The following is an 18,902-nucleotide window of genomic DNA, read 5'->3' on the forward strand; positions in this document are numbered from 1 at the left end:
GTTCTCCAAGGGACTTACAAATACTCAGCTAACAGAACTTCAACGTCAGAAAGCAGGGAGAGGACTCTTACACTAGGGCAAGTACCAACACGCTGTTGGGATCACACCCATGCTTACGGTTACCTGTACAGAATGTGGAAACAGACAGGAATTTGCTGTTCATTTCCCCCCGTTTGAAACGTCATTACTTTCTGAGATGTTTCGCACAGTGCCCTTTTTCACATTTGTTTCCACTGATCCTATAACGTCACGCTGTGAACTACTAGAGAGTAGGAATGAAATCTTATTCTTTATACCTTTGCTGTCTAGAATAGCACCTGATACTTGAGATAACTTGATCAGTAATTGTTTAGTGAATAATTTGAATGAGGTATCAGCCCAGCCACTAGATGGCAGCCCAGTTGTATGTGCATAAGTACAGTCTGGCTAATTGGAATTCCACCTCAGCCTGAGTAATAGGCAATTTCTAGGAAGTTACATTATATCTTATTGTGGTAAGTGAAGTCATTTAAAATACCACTACAAATGACTATAACCTTATTGTTAATTAAATCCTTAAAGCTAAGAATCCTTTTGTAAGAGAAATTCTCACTAAGTACAATAACTCGTAAGCACATATTTTCTATATTTACACCTGTTCTATTTTTGTCTAAGAAAGTCACTCTCCAGTTATATCCTGTCAAAAGGACTTTTCAGTGATCAAAGTGCCTCAAGCAAGTTTCATTTTACAAACCCAAAACCTACGTTCTTCCAATAACAAGTCATTGCTTGTGTTTTTCCCCTGCCTTAATACCTGTTTTGCCTGACAGTCATGGAAATTCTGGAATCAGACAAACCTAGGTCCCCACTGCTACTGCTCACTTGCGTAGGTTATTAACTTCACTGACTTCAATTTGCTCCACTTTCCCACTATGGAGATAATAATATCTACTTTCTAAAGTTGTGAAAAGAGTTCAATGAAATGATGTCAGTGGAACAATATCTAAAAGAGCCCTTGGCTTATACCAGGGGTTCAATAACTGGTAGCTATGATTATTCACGTGCTACAATGAAAATCTCACCCATATTATTGGTTTATTTATTTTAGTCTCCTGACTTAAGGCCTTCAGCAATTAAATTAAGTTCATAACACCAGGTTTCATAGCGGTAGGCCATGCGGATCTGGGCTACATTTGTCCTCCGGATGTCATTTCCCATAGGGCCTTCCTCTAGGTAGTTGCTGCCCAGGAACTTTGCTTTCTCCTGCAAGAGAAAAGTGAGCGGAATGGTGGTTGTCTCTTTTTACCCTGATATAGACAATAATTACATCCTGTGCAAAGATTCCCCATGGAAAGCACCCATCCAGTGCCTCAGTGTGCGTGGCCTGCTGAGACACAAGTGTATTTTGTTACTCTTGCCCAAAAGGCATGGCCAGAGAAATAGAATAATTCTTTCTAGTCCATGTCTATAGCAACTGCGTGTGGCTTGCGGGATTTTTTTCCACGTGCATTTCCAACTCATTTTTCAATATTCAAGTGACCAGATCTACACTCAGAAGGGCAGCCAGGCAAAGGCAGGTCTACCTCGTGAGAAAGTCCGCATTGCAGAACACTGTTCCTCGCCGTTTCACACATGTCGCAGGTACTCAGCTTGAAGACTTGAGCGGCAATGGCATACTCTTCCATTAGGGGCTCCTTCGGTTGTGTTTTTAAATGAGGCAAAAAGAAAGGAAAGGAATGCATTAAAAGATCGGCATCTTGCACAGAAAGAATAGTGAAATAAATTGATTTAACTTTTAAGTTCTGGGTGGGAAACAACAGCGCACGAAATATGCTTGTATTGCTCACGATTCCATGTGTGTACCTTGGTGAAGTGGAATTGCATTGGGTCGTCTGTAGACAGTGAGATCATTAGCCCTTTCTGGAGGAAATCTAAAAAAGGATTTTTGGCATATTCTAGAAATAAACTGTTGTTACTTAATGGCGACATCGCGATGGGAATCTGGGCTAAGAAAAACAGGTACTGTAACACAGGAGTCTGAAAAGGAAAAGGAAAAAAAAAATTATTTAAGGATGTTGAAAAAGGGATACAAACGGGAAATGTTAAAACTTCACGGTCTGTCTCAAGTTCTAGCTTTCAACGAATGATCACCTGTTCTTTAACTCCCCCAGTGAGGAAGAGGAATCGTTTTTAATTGTAAATACTATTTAGAATAAAATGACTTGGGATCATCCATTTTCAGAAGCATTGAGTTAGATAGTCTGTCTCTGGCAAAAGACTTCACCTAGAAACATTTATTTTCTCTACAAGGAAGTTCTGACTCACGAGAGGCATTTTAGAACATGCTATAACAAGCGGTCTGGCAAACACTAGCTTCAGGTGAGCCAAGCTGCCTCTGAATTATCCTCTGTTGGAGTTCTAAAATGGAAGCCAGGCCATCTGCAGTAACCCATCTCTGCCACCAACTAGCTGGGTAACCTTGAGCAAGTTCCTCCACTACCCTGGGCCTCTGTAAAGTGAATGGCACTAAATAATCTCAAAAACTTTTTCTGTCCTATTTTAATTTGATGTCAATGCTGATAATGACTTGTAACTAGCTCCAATAAAAAGTTACTATTTTTAAAAAATTTTCTTTTTCAATAACAGTTTACATTCAATATTATTTTGTATTAGATTCAGATATATAGCACAGTAATTAGATGTTCACATACCTTACAAAGTATTCCTTCCAATATTTTCAGTACCTACCTGGAACCATACATAGTTATTACAATATTATTGACTATATTCTGTACTTTACATCCCCTTGACTGTTTTGTGACTGCCAATCTGTACTCCTCAATCCCTTCCCCTTTTCTACCCATCTCCCCAACCTCCCTCCCCTCTGGAAACCACCAGTCTGTTCTCTGTATCTGTGAGTCTTTCCATTTTGATTGTTTAAACTTTTTACTATTAAGAAGAGAGCCTCCGACTCACTTTTTTTAAGTTCAGGCCGTGAGAAATATTGTCCGCTGTCATGAATGCTGTCAGGAGATGGGTGAGTGCGCCAGCTTCCCCACAGTGAGGCCGGAACAGAAACGTATTCATGCCTCGTTCCCTAGGGAAATGGAACTGCTATAGGAATCGCAGGTGACCGACCAGGACCTGGCAGCAATTCTGGGCATAGAGGGATTTACAGGAAAATTCGGTAGAAAAATGAACTCTCAGGAAGGGTGTTGAAATGGGGCATTCAAAGGATTAGGCAAAACCAGCGATTCCGAATCATAATCTTAATTCTCCCTAAACACATACTTTTGAGAAAGAGGCAGGAGAGGACACGACAGTAGAGAAGACAGTCGGGATTTGAGTACCTGAACAGAAACGTCTCCAGTTTCAGCAGGAAATTCAACATCATCCTGTCATTTCTCCTACTCACACTTCAGGGAGAAACTATTTCCAGAAAACCCCATAATAATATTCCTCTATTCTTACTTAGATCCATCAAGAAGGGGGAAAAGGTATGGCGCTTTATAATAAACTGCACAGTGATTACTGTAAATTACTGTAAACGTCCAAAGAAAAAGAATCGTGAATGTTACTGAAGGCTCCAAAATGTCCATTCCTACCCCTAAATAAATGTAAGCAAAGAAACTGAAGAGAACTTTCTGATCTGGGCCGGCTGGGAGCGTCCCAGCAATGCCGTGCAGGCCTGACGCCCGGGCGGCCCGGGCGCGAGGAGAGAGGCGTGCCAACGGCTTGTCCCAGCTCCGGCTCTCGTCTACTTACTTCCTCAGGCTGTTGAGCACCATGATGTTGGCATACATGTAGTAGGCATAGTAAGTGTAAGATGGGTTGCTTCCCGTCGTCCACTCCTGGGGCTTGGGGCTCTTGGAGGAAAACATGTGGCCGCTGTGCTTGGATTCGTCATCGACACTGTCAAAGCCAGTAATCTGTCAGGAAAAGCAAGCCACGCAATGGGCTCAGCCCGACGGCGGGGTCCCAGCCCTCGGACAAACGTTCAGCTCCCAAAGGCAAGGACCCAGCATCAGAGAGAAGCTCCAGGGATCCGTCACGGCCAGGGAGGCGGGCTGGTTCAGGGTCAGCAAGACGAAGGCCGCCAGGGTCATGCTTACGTGCTTGAGGAAGACACTGAGGTCTGGGTGAGCCTGGGGGTTGACGGTGGCCTCAAATACCGGCATGAAAATATTCTCCAGCATCTTCCCAAAGTGTGGAAGGAAATTCTTAGATCGAAACACATCACTAGAGGCAAGAAGGAAGAGAATTTGGGAGGATGGGAAGAGTTTTTAGAACTGATAGTCCCAATGTGAGGGGACCAGGGGGCCAAATGCCATGTTCAGGAAAAGACCTAGTATGTCCCTCCTAGGTCCACTCGGGTTCGCTCTTCTTGGTTACCCATAAAGAGGGATGCAGTTGGGGTTGGGCTTAGGAGGCATCGATTTCTTGCTGGACCGCATTCCCCCATCTCTTCTGCAAATCCTCTGGTGGTAAGAAAAGTGAACCTTCACAGCTAAATCCAGGTAAAACATGAGGAGTGTAGGGATCATAATGTAAAAGGTTCAATGATTTATGTGTTTGGCGGACAAGATGGTGCGCATGGAACATTTATCAAGAACAATTCTGACGTGCTCCAGCCAGGTGCAGTCTAACGAGTTCTTATTATAGCACCCAGTGTGTGCCAGCCATTCTTCTAATTGGCCAGAAATAGTAGCTAATTGAATCCTCATAACAACTCAATAAGTTAAGGACTGTTATTACCTCATTTTAAAGGTTATAAAACCAAGGCAAAAAGAGGTAATGTAACTTGCCCAAGGTCACACAGCTAGTAAGTGGTAGGGCCAAAGCTCAAGCACAGCCAGTGTGAGTCCAGGGTCCATGCTTCTAACCACCATACCTACTGCCCCTCTGCCTTAATGATATTAGAAAGCACTATTCCAGTCAAAAAGCTACTTTTTTGGCTAAAGAGACAGGATAAAATTCTTCCTTTGTCACAAGGCACATAGAACATGAAGGTAGGTGGCCAGAAAAATATATAAACAAGTAAGTTAGATAAATGTGCAATGACACTGAACATCTCTGAGGGCAATGAGTAATTAGCAGGTGGTAACACCATTGATAAATACTCTTTGATTATGGAGAACTTGAGCACTTGCTGATGAGACAATCCGCAGACAGTATGAGTGGTTCTGATACAAGGAAGCTACATCCCACTGCAGATGACAGTGGGAAAGAACGGCCTGGACACAGGGCGGAAGAGCAGGAGGAAGAGTGTGTATAGTAAAATGTATATGGTTCTTATTTCAGCTAAGTTTTAATCATTCTCAGTAAGTTATTTTATGATCTACGTAAAGTCCTGTGTTTTATAAAACAAAACTAAAAAACCTTCTGATTAGAAAACAGAAGTGAAATGATTTTCCTGACTTCTGTCTATGGCCAGGAGTGCTGAACCCAGAGCAAAAAAATCAGGCACCCAGGACCCAGTACTGAGAGCTAATTTCTGTCGAGATATGCAGCACAGTTCTTGTTTGTGTAGGGGAGGGGAGGCTTTAGGGTTTCCGATGGGCAGGTACATACTAGATCCTGGGGACCTGGATCATCCACGTCATGTTGGGGCAGTAGATGCGGTTGCGGACGAACCAGGTGGAGAGTTTGCGCCACTCATCAGGGCTGCGGCCGTAGATTGACAGGCGGGGCTCGGCGTGCTGGTACTTGGCCTCCACTAGGTCTGCACCCACCTCCTGCAAAGCCAAGAGAGGAGTCCAAAGCCAGGCATTCCCACAAGTAAATCAGGGGTCTAAGCCTGTGGGGTCTAGGATCAGGAGATGGGTACTTAAGAAGAACAGAGGAAATCTGAGAGGAAGTTGGTGGAAAATTATCAAGGTTAAGATCTAAAGGGACAGAGTTGAGGGGAATCTTGTGCAGGTAAAAGACTGATAGGATATTATGGAATCTAGAGAGTGAAAAAGTCAAACTAAGCAAGATGAGATATCCAAGGCACCTGCAAAAGAAATTCAACTTTTCATAGAACCCCTACCTCCCAAAACACACACCTCCCAACTCCACATGTCATTCCTGCTCCCTAAAGCTCAGGCATCTTGAAGATGAGGGCGGATTCCAACCCCACCTCTTCCCAAACTTGCAACTCCCAGAGCCTGAGAGATCCAGGTCCTTAATCCCAAAGCCACACCTTTAGCTTCTCTACCCTAGGAACAGAGGTCTTCTAAAATCATGACAGTGGACCTTCCAGAAGGAATTCTTATGTTCACTTGTGTAGTGCTTGGCTCCAAGGATAGCACGCTTCCTCTCTACCTGCCTTCCTTCTTTCCTTCCTTCCTCTCTCTCCTCTCTTTCCTTTCTTTCCTTCCTCTCTCCCTCCCCCTCCCCAAGAACCAGGCCAGGTATCATAGATCTGGTGGTTCCTCCTCACCTTGATGATAGTGGCAAAATATTCCCCATCAATGTAATTGTCTGTCTTCAGGTAGAGGTCCCGCAGCTCACTTGCTCCTACAGGATTGTATTTGTCATTGAACTTATCAAAACGCTGGAAGGTCTGGCGGCCCTGAGTCAGGAAACAGGAACACAAGTGTATCGTTACCAGAGCCGCCTGGACACACAGAGCTAGGGAATGGCCACGAGGCACAGGGGCCAGGGAGCAAGGGAAGGGGCCGGGCTCCAAAAATGGAATCTGGGACAGCTGACGAGTGAATGAACTTCAATCTGCGGTGCTTTCAGTCAGCATGGTGAGCCAATGTGGCTCTGGGAAGGGAGGGTCTGTAGGAGAAAGGCCCGTTGGGTTCTTCAGTGTTGGAGAAACTGACACTATCTTTTCAACCTACAGCATGAACATCCAGAGAATCAACAGTCAGGTCGTAGGGATGCATTTTTAATTTAGCAAAAAGTTCCTTTAGGGTCAGATTTTTCTCCTTGGTGCTATAGACCACTCTGTCAGCGTCAACTTGGTAAGATTTCTTGATAAAGCGCAGAAGGTGTTTCTGGTTCATGCAGGCAGCTGCGTGGATGTGGGTGTCCACCTGTGCGCACATTCAGAGAGAGAAAAACCAACATCAGCCTTTGTTAGACGGCTCCATTAGAAGCTATGGTGCTGCAGATCCCACTGTGGTGGGAGGAAGGCATAAGTAACAGGGTTGTGGCCTGACAGCTGGTAGGAAAGGCCCAGCGAAAAACAAAACACAAAACGCAAAAAACCCCAACCAAACAGGACCTCTCTCTGTCCTTGCAAGGATGTGAGAGGTTAGGCTGGATGTGATAATAATGCCTGCTTCTCTTGGATAACTGTACATCCAATTTACTTCCAATTTACATTTGATCCGCACAAACCCCTTGGGGTTCATTCTCTATCCCTGAGTCACGTCTAAAAGCGAAGTAGCTACCACAGTTTTCAGCCCCCAAAGAGAAAGGGTTGAAATTATGAAGCCATGGCACAGCGATGGCACGTATGAGTTAGATGTTTTTATAACTACAATTTTATAAGCTGAAGGTTTGATAGATTATTTTCCCAAAGTCATACAGGTGGCTGAGCCAGGATTTGGTCCCAAATCTCTGCTCACATATTTCCTATTCCCACTTCCTGCAACCACTTAAATGGTCAGAACACATCCTGGAAGTGTTTCTAGTTGATGAGTTTTCCACAATCATTAGCTCATTGTGTCCACAATCCTTGTGTGAGCAGATACACTTGCCAATGAGGAAGATGAAAGTCAGAAATATTCAATCCCTTCTCCCAGTGTCCTACGGTCAGGAAGCAGAAGAAAGAAGGCCTAGAGTGGAGATCTTTCAGATTCCAGAAAAGTGAGTTTTGAGGTTTTATTTGCTTTTGTTATTTTTGTTGTTGAGGATTATAATTTTTTATGGCAAGAGTGTGGTAAACCTTTCCACGCGGAAACCCATACAATGGCTTTTAACCTTTTAGATGTCATCTGTCTGCTTCCACTGAGTCTGCAGAAATCTTACATTAATCAGAAAGACAGTATCTTTCTTGTCCTGCTCAAGAAATGCTAATTGGGTTAGTATTTTCGCCCAGGAATGATCTCTGAGCAGAGACATGCTCACCTTCCTGCAGTTGTAAAAATCCCGGTGGGGGTTGTTCTTCAGCTCCTTTAACTCATCCATCTCGTTGAGCATCTCATGGACCTGGAACTTGGAGGAGAGGAACTTCAGGCGCCGGTGGGTATAGGTCTTTCTGTGAAAAATTAAACCACATGATTCTAAAAAAATTCCAGGCATTCAAGGAAAGTAGTCACAATTTCAAAACCATCAAGACCCTCAACGACTACAGGAAACAGTTATTAGAGCAAACATTTCGGTTTACCCTGGGTTCCCAGGGCTTAATCTTTTCAACATTGGACACGGTAATGAGGGAGGACTTGGGAAGGCATTTCAGAGCCAGGGGAGACCGTGTGGCTCAAGGTGAAGACCCTGGCTTTGGAGTTGGCAGCTTCGGGCTTGCATCCTGGCTCAGTCAGCTGTGTGACTTTGGGCAAATTGCTTAACTCATCAGCCTATACAAGTGGAATTAGAAAAATGCCCACTTCATAGAACAATTCCAAGTATGAGAAATCACCTGCATGGAGGGTCTAACACAGCATTTAAACATCATAAGCACTTAATACACACTTATTTTTACTATCAGTAGTTGAAGTAGTAGGTCAGGTCCCACTAAACACTTACACAGGTCCCTGGGCAATCAAAGCAAGTAAAAAATTCATATCATCTACGAAGGAGTCCAGGTTGGGGTAAGGAAGCGGCTTTGGCTCATCTTTGCTGGCTGCGGCCTCGTTGGCGTAGATGTAGACTACACCGTCCTTCATTTTGAGGTGATAGCCCAGGTTTTCCGGGAGGTTGTCTGTTCGGAAGGGGTCTTCTCCCTTCTTCACAGGAGGGGTAAAGACTTTCAATAAAACACAGAGTAATATATCAGCACACATGATGAATCACCACATTAAAATGACCAGAATACAAAATACTGTGAAATCTCATCCGTTTGGAATCCTGTACACAGTAGGTTGTCATTATCCAGAGCTGAGCTAAAGTTTATTTTTACATTGTTGTTCAAAGGTGACTAAATGAATAGTATAAAATAACTATAATATTGTATCTAGTGTAAAAATAATTTTCAAGATCTTTAGAAGTACTTTTTACATAATTGATATATAACTTACAAACAATTTTAATTATTTACTAAAGTTGGTTATCAAAAGCTTCCTGTTTAGAGCATTTTATTAGCTTATGAGATAATTACATAGAAATAAAAGTAAAACTACAGTTAGAAAGTAGAGTTTGGGTCTTTTGCTTATGTAAGCCAACCTTCTCTATCAGCCTTAATTTAGAGAGGTTATTTTTTAATAGACTTAATTATTAGAGCAGTTTTAGGTTCACAGCAAAACTGAGCACCAAGTACAGAGCTCCCATGTACCCCTGTCCCTGCCTCCTATGTGCACAGAGCTCAACTATCAACATCCTCCACCAAAGAGGTACATTTGTTACAATCAATGAACCTACACCGACATTCATTATCACCCAAAGTCTATACACTCTTGGAGGTGTACATTCTATGGGTTTGGACAAATGTATAATGACACATATCCACCCTTATAGTATCGCAGAATAGCCTCACTGCCCTAAAAATCCTTTGTGCTCCACCTAGAGGGGTTTAATATAAGTGGAAACATAAAATAAATTTTTCTTGCAAGGATTACAATTCTTATTGCAGTTGTATTTCCCACTTTTTAAAGCACATAAGGTTTCTGCTAAAGGAATTAAGAAGGGATTATATGGATGAATGACCCCGTCTTTCCACTGCTCCAGTTTCAACCTAAGAAAGCCAAGAACAAAGTCCACACTGTTGCAACCTTGAAAGCACCCGACCGAGACCGACGAGGGCTGGGATGGAACCTGCCACCCAGGTGCGTGCCCTTGACCGGGAATTGAACCTTGGACCCTCCCGTGCTTGGGCCGATGCTCCAATCACTGAGCCACGCCCATCAGGGCTTGACTGATACTTTTAGACTGGATTATTTATAATCTAGGGGTATATTTAATAGTTAGTAGTTGAACCTAAAGATATATTCCATACATTGTAGAAGAGACTTACTTACCGGGATAGAAGTTCTCATTTGCTACCCAAGGCTCCCCCTCAATGCTCCGCAAGTACTTGGAGGGGGTTTTGGGGAACCTCTGGAAGGACTTCTGCATGTACTTCTCTCGTATACACAGTGCCCGATACAGGCCCTTACATACCATTTCAAAATCTTCAACTGTAACCTGCCAAGAACGTGTCAGGATATCACAATCGCTCCTGGGGAAATCCGAGAAGTGGGTAAAGCTTGTCGTGGGCACCTCCCAGCTGACCTGCATGTTGCTGAGCTCACCTGCCCACGTGGCTGCTTCCTAACGGACTTGGGCCCTGGGTCTCCCTCCAGCGACAGGTCCTAACGTTTTTCTCACCCTTCCGTTTCTACCCAAACTCACCTGTCGGACGAGTCTTTCCTTCCTGTCCTGTGCCTGTTTTTGGTTTCTGGCTAGATAACAGGTCTGCTTCCACTGGCGTGCTTGTCTTGCCACCTAATGGGCCACCCGCCTGTCAGCTCCTCACGGACAAGAGCTAGATCTTTTTCACTATCGTGTCCCCAGGGCTTAGCACACGATGCCTAGCTCAGTAAGGTGCTCGGTAAGGACCGATGGAACGGGATCAGTTGTTACCAGGGGTTGGTGGCCCTGAGAACTTAGCCCCGGTTCCCCTTTACCTCTCTGTTCAGTGATCAGGGTGAAGACTGGTTCGGGTACAGACTACGCCCAGGGGGACTGTCGCTCCGCAGCTCAGCCACATGCACGCACCAGGGAGAGCAACACACTCGGCTCTTCAAAGACTCCAGGCCAAGGTTTCAGGAGCCCCAGGCTTTCACAGGGGGGCAGCCTCTCCCCGGCTCCTGTGAACACTGTCCGTCCTCCCACCGTCTTCCCTTTTATTCCTGTTTTCATTTCTACCAAGCACAGAGGTATCGAACTTGTTTCCTCGTTTTTATGAGTTGTTGTTTTTTTAACTCTGCAGTTCTCCAGACTTCACTTACCATGTCACTACTAAACATTTTATTTCAGTTATTTAGCATCTAACCCCCCTGCCATTTGCAGAGCACCCTTGTTGTTGTACAGAAAACAAATATACAACAATAGTGGTCATGACACTGCGCTGTCACTTTTAAACATCTCAGGACCAACCCTAAGTGGGTCAGTTACAGAGAAAGGACTGGTCATGGGAGCTCTATTTGGAGCACAGACTGATGACTGAACAGCAGTTTCATCAATACAGTGCTGATTCTGCACGTCCACGTGGCAGAGATTAATTAACCGACCAACTGTTCTGGGTGGAACGGGCAGGTCAAGTTGTTTGTGACTTGAGTTTACTGTCCCTGTGGCATCCTGGAGCTCGTTCCAAGCAATACTCTATTATGTAAGCGTCTGCAATGAAACCCGAGAGGATAGTTGGTCTAACGCAATAGCCCCATTAGAATTTTCTCACCTCTCTCATCTCCCTCCCTTTTTTGGGTCTCTCTGCTCTAAGTCGCCCTGGGCCCATCCTTTCCCAGGAGCCCCCAGTGCCTCCTGGAGGCTCCCTCTCCTGCTTTGTGACGCCCTCAATGAGACGAATCCACCAGCTGGTGGCTTGGGTCTTTGGCCCCAATCTGTCCACTGTACTGTGTGACACATACACTGCTCTCTGCTGCATACTCCCAGTGTGCAGGAAATGAGATAAACACGGAGAAATTACGGGGGGCGATGAAAGGGAGACAGAAAGACAAGTCGTGGCACGTTGGCGTTGAAAGGCAATCATGTGTCACAAAGAGCAGGTGAGTGTCTTCCCAGCAGTTACAAGGGGGCGGGGGGCAAGGAGCAACTCACCCCAGAGGCATAGTCACCGGTGATCTGCACTCTCTGAAAGTCGGGCACGGTCTGGTAGGTAGGAGATGAAGAGATGTACTCGTCAATGTGGGACATTTTGGTGGAAGATGTTTCACTTTGTGGGATGGACAGATTAATAGTCTTCCGTCCGAAGAAACGCTTTTTTCTGGATTTGAGATGAAAAAATAAAATAAAATAATAAAATAAAATAAAATGATTGATCTTTGTCTCTATTGGAAGTTTCATTGTGATAAATCAATGTTTCACTATACAATTTCGAGAACAAAGAGTGAAAATTAAAATGTGGGTTGGGTGTCAGAAAGAGACCCAACCCTATCGGGGCAGCCATCCCATGACAGTGTTCCCTTCCTCCTGGCAGTGGGCCTGAGGGAACGTACTAGAAGGCTTTCATCACGACAGTTCCTCACAGGTGCCCACTCCTAGCAGAACAGGCAGGCTGGGGCCTGCAAGAAGCACAGGTGATGTCAGCTACTCCCCGGGCCATTCTGTGCTTATTCCTTCAGTTCCGTGAACTTCTGTCTCCCACTTGCACAACAATCATGTGACAACGCCCGCCTCATTCTGTAAGATGTTGTGTCTATAAAATGCCTAGCACAATACCTGGAACTTGTAAGTTGTTTAATCAATATTACTTCTTCAAAGCAACAAGTGCTTATTGCGTTTTTACTTTTGACCCAAGCCTGATGTTTTCTTCCCTTAAAGACATAAAACCAAGAGCAAGACGGCAGAACCATCCTCTCTCCGTGAAGCTGGAGGTGGGCGGGTAGGGAGAGTGCTGTGAGGAGGGGGCTGCAGGTGAGCGGTTGACACAGGTCTGAGGGCTACATCGGGGCAGATGCTGAGCAGGTCAAAAGGGAAACGAACAGATTTGTGGAGAAGGGCCTCTGAAGGTTGTCGAGGGGCAGCAATTCTGCATCATAAACATAGGATGGGCAGGGCACGGGGCAGAAATGGAGGGCCGTGTTCCTGGGTCCCGGGGGAGGTCCACCTTGCTGGAGGGCAGGGCACGAAGGCTGCTGAGGTTGGGGTCTGAGCGTGAGGCTCCGGAGCCCATCAAGCTAAGCTGAGTGTGTGCCCAGCAGCCATCAGCCCACTTGGTTTGGAACAAGTGCGCAGGAGCTCATGTCCTCCTGCTCGGGTGGACAGGAAGCCTTCAGCTAAAGGGACTTGTGACTGCGGGCAGGAGGCCACTGTTTTCTTCCTTTTTAGTCATTGTTACCTTGCCTTAGTGTATATAAAGGGGAAGGGGGAAGAATTTTTAATTTTCTGGCCAAGTTCTTCCTCTGAGTTTACTCGTCACTGAGGCCCACAGAACCATCTGCCCTGACATTCCCCCCCTTCTGTGTCAGTATCCCCGACACCACTCACCTCTTGCCTGCGGTGGCCGTGGACAGAGACTCCAGGTGGAATATGTGCGCTTGCATTTCAAGATGGGAAATTGGGCAGTTATCATCCACGTCAAAGGGGGAAATCTCCTGCCGGCCCCCCTCATCTTTGACTTCAGAGGCAAACACTTTTTCAGCGAAGCTACGCAGGGCCTCGTCCATTTCTACAAGAGGGGTTCACATGTTAGTGCTCGGCCCTTTCCCAGAAGCCGTCGAGGGTTTCTGCTCTGTGAAAGGTACGGTGCTAAGGACTTCCCCGGGTGTAGGGCTCCCCTGCTCTCTGACCAGTGTCCCAGAAACGTGACGGGAGTCGATACCCGCTCTCTCTTTAGGGGCTTAGTGTGGGTAGCTTGGAAATCCATTCTCAGAAACACAGGTCAGATTCTTACAACACATTTCAGGAGGGTCCTAAAGATGGGTCTGGGCTCTTGCAGGACCAGCACTTAATGTCAGGTCACCTTATCTGGCAGGGCTAAGTCTGATATCATAGTAACCAGGCAGCACAGTCCTTCAATTAGATTGGCGAGGGTTTTTTTTTTGGTGACTTTGAAGATGTACATAGGATTGTTGGTCCTTGGAGTTTTTCTTCCTAAAGAGAACCAGTGATATAAGTACTTATGGAAAAACAAAAGTGTACTTTAGGGCCCTTCTCCCTCATAGGATAGATATTGTGTTTCTCCTACACATCAAAACCTCATTTGTTTCCCCCCCCAAATCCTGACAACTTGGGGATATGTTGGTGAAGGGGGGAAGGGGACCACTGAAGTTTACTACCTGGTGTTGGAAGTCCCATTTCTGTGGACACGTGGCTTCCATAATGAGTGAGCTTTGGAAAGACACTCTTACTTTTACATGCTTTCATTTTTCTATTCTTAACATGGGTGGAAGGGTGTTTAGCTTGGCAACCAACAACCCCAAGACTCTCAGGATATAAGAATGGGTGGTGATGGCCATCACGTATTCCACTGTATTTTCCAGTTACCTAATTGTTTCCATCTGAAGAGTCATTACCTCTGATACTTCTAAACATCTCTTGTTTTTTCCAGCAAAACACAGGTAGCAGATAATGGAAATGGCAACCAGCTCTTTGGAGCGACAGAAGAAGACAGACACATTCTTCACATGATGACAAAGCAAAGTGCATGCAAAGAGAAAACTGCCCCCACTCCTGCCCCATCAACGTCTGCAAAATGGTCTCCAAAATGCCACATTTTCAATTCTAACCTAAGGAAGTGTAACGTGTTCAAGTCTCGGTTCTGCACTTACCAGCTCCATCACTGTCCTCTGCCTCAGTTTCCTTCTCTGTACAGCGAGAATACTAATGCCTACCCAAGCTCACTCACAAGGCTGTCGTGACCCGAGGTGAGATAATGTACGTGGAAATGCTTTCAGATCACATCACTGAATGATGTGATCTGGCAGCCTTGGTCAGACAGGTAGATAGTATTCTGGATTAGCTTTGGGCTACTAAGGAAACGACAAATGATGTGACTTAGTACAGGCAGAAGGGCGCATTGGAAACGACAGGAACTGATTCGTAACTTCACCAGCACTGACAGCCAGTCAGCCGGTGTTCAAAGCCTGCTTGTCACAGCCAAGTAACAAAGAGGCCCGGTATGTCGGCTGAACTTCGCGCATCTATTTGTTCCATTAAACTCAAGCTCCTCCTGAAACTGAAAAGCATCTTTGGGTGCTCCGAGTCGTTCTTTGGCGAGCACCACGATCCATGAAGGAAGAAATAAAACATTAAGTAGGTGCCTTGAGGGCCCGAGAATGCCTCCCCGCCCCGCTGGCTGCAGCGTCCCTCCCTGAGCGGCACAGGCGAGCACATGCACTGCCCGGGCGGGAGGCAAGCAGGCGTCGGGCGGGGCTCCATGCACCACGAGGGGCCGGTGGGGGGAGCCAGCTGGCTACGGGGACGGGGTGAAGGAAGGTGAAGGTGAAGGTGAAGGATGTGCTGGAGGCTTCGGGAAGGACAGGGTGACGCAGCCGCCCAGGCACCTGCTCCTGGCCGCTGGAGACCCGGCTCTTCCAGGGCAATCCTTTTCTGGGATCATGCATATCTGCTCCTTTCCTATTTTTAACCATTTTTGTTTTCACTAAGCTCGCCTCTCCCTAAGCCACTGCAGGCCGTTGAAAAGCAGAAGCTCCACTCTGAAGAAGTAGTTTACACGTGGCCAGAAATTCTACGGTTGGTCGTTTCTTCCACGGAATCAGCCAGTAGTTCTGATTTCCTGTAGCCACAGCTGAAACGGGACTCGAAACCCAAGGGCTCTGCCTTTGGGGAGCACTGCGGGGAGCGGTGGCGCTTGTGGAAAGGAAGGAGCACGACTGGCACTTCGGAAGAGGAGTAGATGAGATCTGGCGACGACCTGAATCCCTGGACTAAAGGACAGGTGGCGCCCACGGGCCCGGCGAGATCGTCCCTGAGGCGGAGGGGCTGGAGCGTCCGAGCGGAACCCTCCTGAGGGCAGGACATCGACGTTCAGACAGAGGACAGGCAAGAGGACAGAAACACGGCCAGAGGGCGAAGCGGGAAGGACGCGGGACCAGGGGTGGGGAAAAGCGTCTGTGACCGCTGGGCGGCCTTGGGCAAACCACGCGATCGCTGGGAGCCTCGGTGTTCACCATCATAAAAGGCGAACGTTAATAATAATGTCAACTTCGGAGAAATGTTATAAAGATTAAACAAAACCAGAGTACTATTGAATGGAAACTGTAATTGAAAAATAATGATTAAAGAAGAGCTAGTTTAAAAACTCCACAGTCTTAGCCAGAAGTTGGGGAGCATTATTATTAACGTAGGAAGTGCAAGACTCAAGAAAGAAAGATCATGCTCGCTGTCCACCCAGCAGATCCAGAAGAGCATGCTTATTTCTCAGCAGCGCTTCGTCAGCGGAGGAAAGGCAGGCTGGAGGCCTTTCACTGCCCACGTCGCATCATAGAGGAACTCGGAGGCAGACCCACCAACAGTCAGCTAAAGGGCAATTTCAGCTGGAGAGGAACATACATGTAAAGGTACAGTTTCATCCGAAACGGGTTTTTATTTTATCTGGGCACAAAAATTCACCTCGTTATTTTTTGCATTGAAGTTGAGGGTTTACTAAAGCCAGACTCAAAAGATCCCCCTGGATAACTTATGTGTAAAGGAGATTATTTTACTTCAAATTTTCAAATGGATGTCCCATGAGATTCTTAAAAAATGGATTTTATTTATTTATTTGGAGTCTGGAAAGTCCATGAGCTCATTTGCTATGCTGTGGGATATGTCTGGTCATTATGAAGCTTTGCTGGCTTTCAAGATATCATTTAATAAACACTGCTGAAAAACACCCATGTTTCTGAATGATGGAATAGTATCTTTTAAAAATTGATACTTTGGCAAACGGAGGGAAAAATAGTCCAATATACTTACGTTTTTCTTCAGCTGTATGAAGCAAAATAAAACAAGATAAAACATATGAACAACTTTCAGAAATCACAGTGGCTATTAATTAGGGCTTTGGAATAAAAATACGTAGATTGGTACAAAAGGGGTGGGTGGAATGCGTGGTTACAGCTCATTCTTCCACTGACCTTCAGTTTGCTGCCATTAGAAAACCCTGGGAATATAGTCCTTATACGTCTCTTCATTTTCTCTCCCTTTCCACTGTCTCTTTAAATTTGTTTATAATCTCAAAGAGGTATTCTTTGTAAAAATGTGATTTGAGAGAAAAACTGATCAAGAGGATTGGAAACTCTTCTATGATGCTAGTAGTAGGTAAACTAAAACAACAGCTCATTTGGTAAACAATTGAGTGACATCTACCAATGATTTCTGAGAGTCTATCCTATTAAAATAATCCGTCAACATGGAAAAAGCTTTAGGTGCAAATATCACTCTCAGAGCATATTTATACTTACAAAAAATTGTAAAGAACTCAAGGGTTTAGGTAAGAAACTTAGAATATTATACAGCCATTTAAAATGATGTTTAGGCCGTGGCTGGGTAGCTCAGTTGGTTAGAGTGCCGTCCGTAGGCCAAGGTTGCAGGTTCCATCCCTGGTCAGGGCACATGCAAGAAGCAACCAATGATGCATAAGTAAGTGGAACGACAAATCAGTGTGTGTCTCTCTCTCTTCCTCTTTCTCTAAATCAATTTTAAAAATGATGCTTAGAAAGGGTTTGGAGGAACACGGTAAATGATTGTTAGAATGGTAAACAACAAAAAAAATAGGCACGATATAAAGTGACATGTAATATAATCACAACTGTGGTGTTTAAATCTTTACATTTGCCAAGAAAAATAGATTGAAAAGAAAAAGACTAACGTATTAAAAGTGGTATCTTTGGATGATGGGACTTTGGTGGTTGTTTTTTCTTGTTACTACTTTCCTAAATTTTCCAATTTCTCTAAATGAGTGTTTATTACTTTTATTTTCAGTGCAATTTCTTTTTATTTCATGTGAAACATGTATTACCTTATAATTAAAAAGGCTTATAACTTATTATTTTAAAAATTACTCTATGTACAAACTTGGATTGACCCATCCGACTACACTGATTGGATTAATATTTCCATTATGATCCTGATTTCCAGCTAATACTGTAACTAGAGACATTGTATAGACCCTTCTCGGAAGTGTGGCAGCACAGGTCTTGTTTAATAGCAGAATAGACATTAAATATCTTATACAGTTTTCTACTGGGATCATCAAGGTTGCTACTAAATGATAGTTTTAGAAAATTACCTCCCTCCCAAAGCTAAAAAACCCCACAACCACCCAAAACCTGAAAACCTTGTCTTGCCTCTTCCTGAAATGTATTATTAAGGCTACTATAAATCCTAAATAAAGGACCACCAGAGCTGATGTGATAGTTAAAGGAATGGTTGCCTATTAAAAGAACTGTGCTCTCCAAACGCTTCTGCACACCTACCTGTAAGTTTCAACAGAGGCATTGTTGCTGGGATCCTTGATTCTAGGATAGCACAGTAGAAAGGAAGAGAGAGGAGAATGTGGGAGGACTGGCCGATACTATAAAGTACCCTGACTTTTATTTTATTTTTTTGCTTTGCCCCTGTAATCTGACCCTTCTCTGCTAAAAGGAGAGATGAGCTTTAGACCTATTTATAGCTTTAGGCAATTGACAGTGAAAAGCATGTGAAGCTTTAAATCTTTACTCTGGAATTTTAGAAAAGGTATCTGTGGTAGGCCAGGAATTGCACTTCAGCACTCTAAATCTTCCTACAGATTGAATTCTCTTCATGTGCAGTTTTCTTGTATGAGTTGACCCTAGTGAAATACAGTGACGTCTTCCAGGCTTCTGGGAAGTCAACGTCCTCAGACTTTCAGTGATGAGAAGAGCTTTCTGTGGTTGGTGAATATGCTGGTATATTTATCAAGCTCTCAACACACACACACACACACACACACACACACACACACATACACACACACACACACACACACTTTCATAGAAATACCCCTGACTTAGCAGAAATTCACCGGACAGAATTTATTTAATGAATGAACTAGTAACTTACTTCAAACCTCACTGAAACTCAATTGCCATCAACAGTACTCTATACCCCTGCTCTCTATATTGTTATAAAAGGAATAATAC

At 44.7% G+C, this 18,902-nt stretch overlaps 1 protein-coding gene across 2 annotated transcripts; it reads right to left on the reverse strand.

The window, feature by feature from the left end:
* Positions 1-1,083: 1,083 nt before the first annotated feature.
* Positions 1,084-18,252, reverse strand: AMPD1 (adenosine monophosphate deaminase 1). 2 transcript variants are annotated; one of them, XM_016223306.2, is made up of 16 exons: positions 18,216-18,252; positions 16,714-16,725; positions 13,282-13,462; positions 11,893-12,058; positions 10,092-10,257; positions 8,665-8,884; positions 8,047-8,176; positions 6,813-7,007; positions 6,404-6,535; positions 5,551-5,714; positions 4,092-4,218; positions 3,745-3,908; positions 2,956-3,076; positions 1,843-2,016; positions 1,563-1,673; positions 1,084-1,242 (listed from the first exon to the last, which is right to left on the reverse strand). In XM_016223306.2, exons 1-16 carry the CDS (start codon positions 18,235-18,237, stop codon positions 1,084-1,086), a joined length of 2,244 nt encoding a protein of 747 aa, XP_016078792.1. In that variant the 5' UTR covers positions 18,238-18,252. The 2 variants fall into 2 exon arrangements, with proteins under 2 accessions (XP_016078792.1, XP_016078793.1); XM_016223307.2 differs by lacking the exon at positions 16,714-16,725 and having other exon boundaries at positions 18,216-18,237.
* Between the last annotated feature and the right edge of the window lie 650 nt (positions 18,253-18,902).

Source organism: Miniopterus natalensis, chromosome 19 (assembly GCF_054644295.1).
Source record: "Miniopterus natalensis isolate mMinNat1 chromosome 19, mMinNat1.hap1, whole genome shotgun sequence".
Lineage (NCBI taxonomy): Eukaryota > Metazoa > Chordata > Mammalia > Chiroptera > Miniopteridae > Miniopterus > Miniopterus natalensis.

Coding starts and splice junctions, on each gene's coding strand:
- AMPD1 (XM_016223306.2), bottom strand. CDS start 18,237: ATGCCTCTGTTGAAACTTACAG. Junction 12,059..13,281: donor ACGGCCACCGCAGGCAAGAG/GTGAGTGGTGTC, acceptor TCTCAAATCCAG/AAAAAAGCGTTTCTTCGGAC. Junction 8,177..8,664: donor TTGATTGCCCAGGGACCTGT/GTAAGTGTTTAG, acceptor AATTTTTCACAG/AAAGACCTATACCCACCGGC.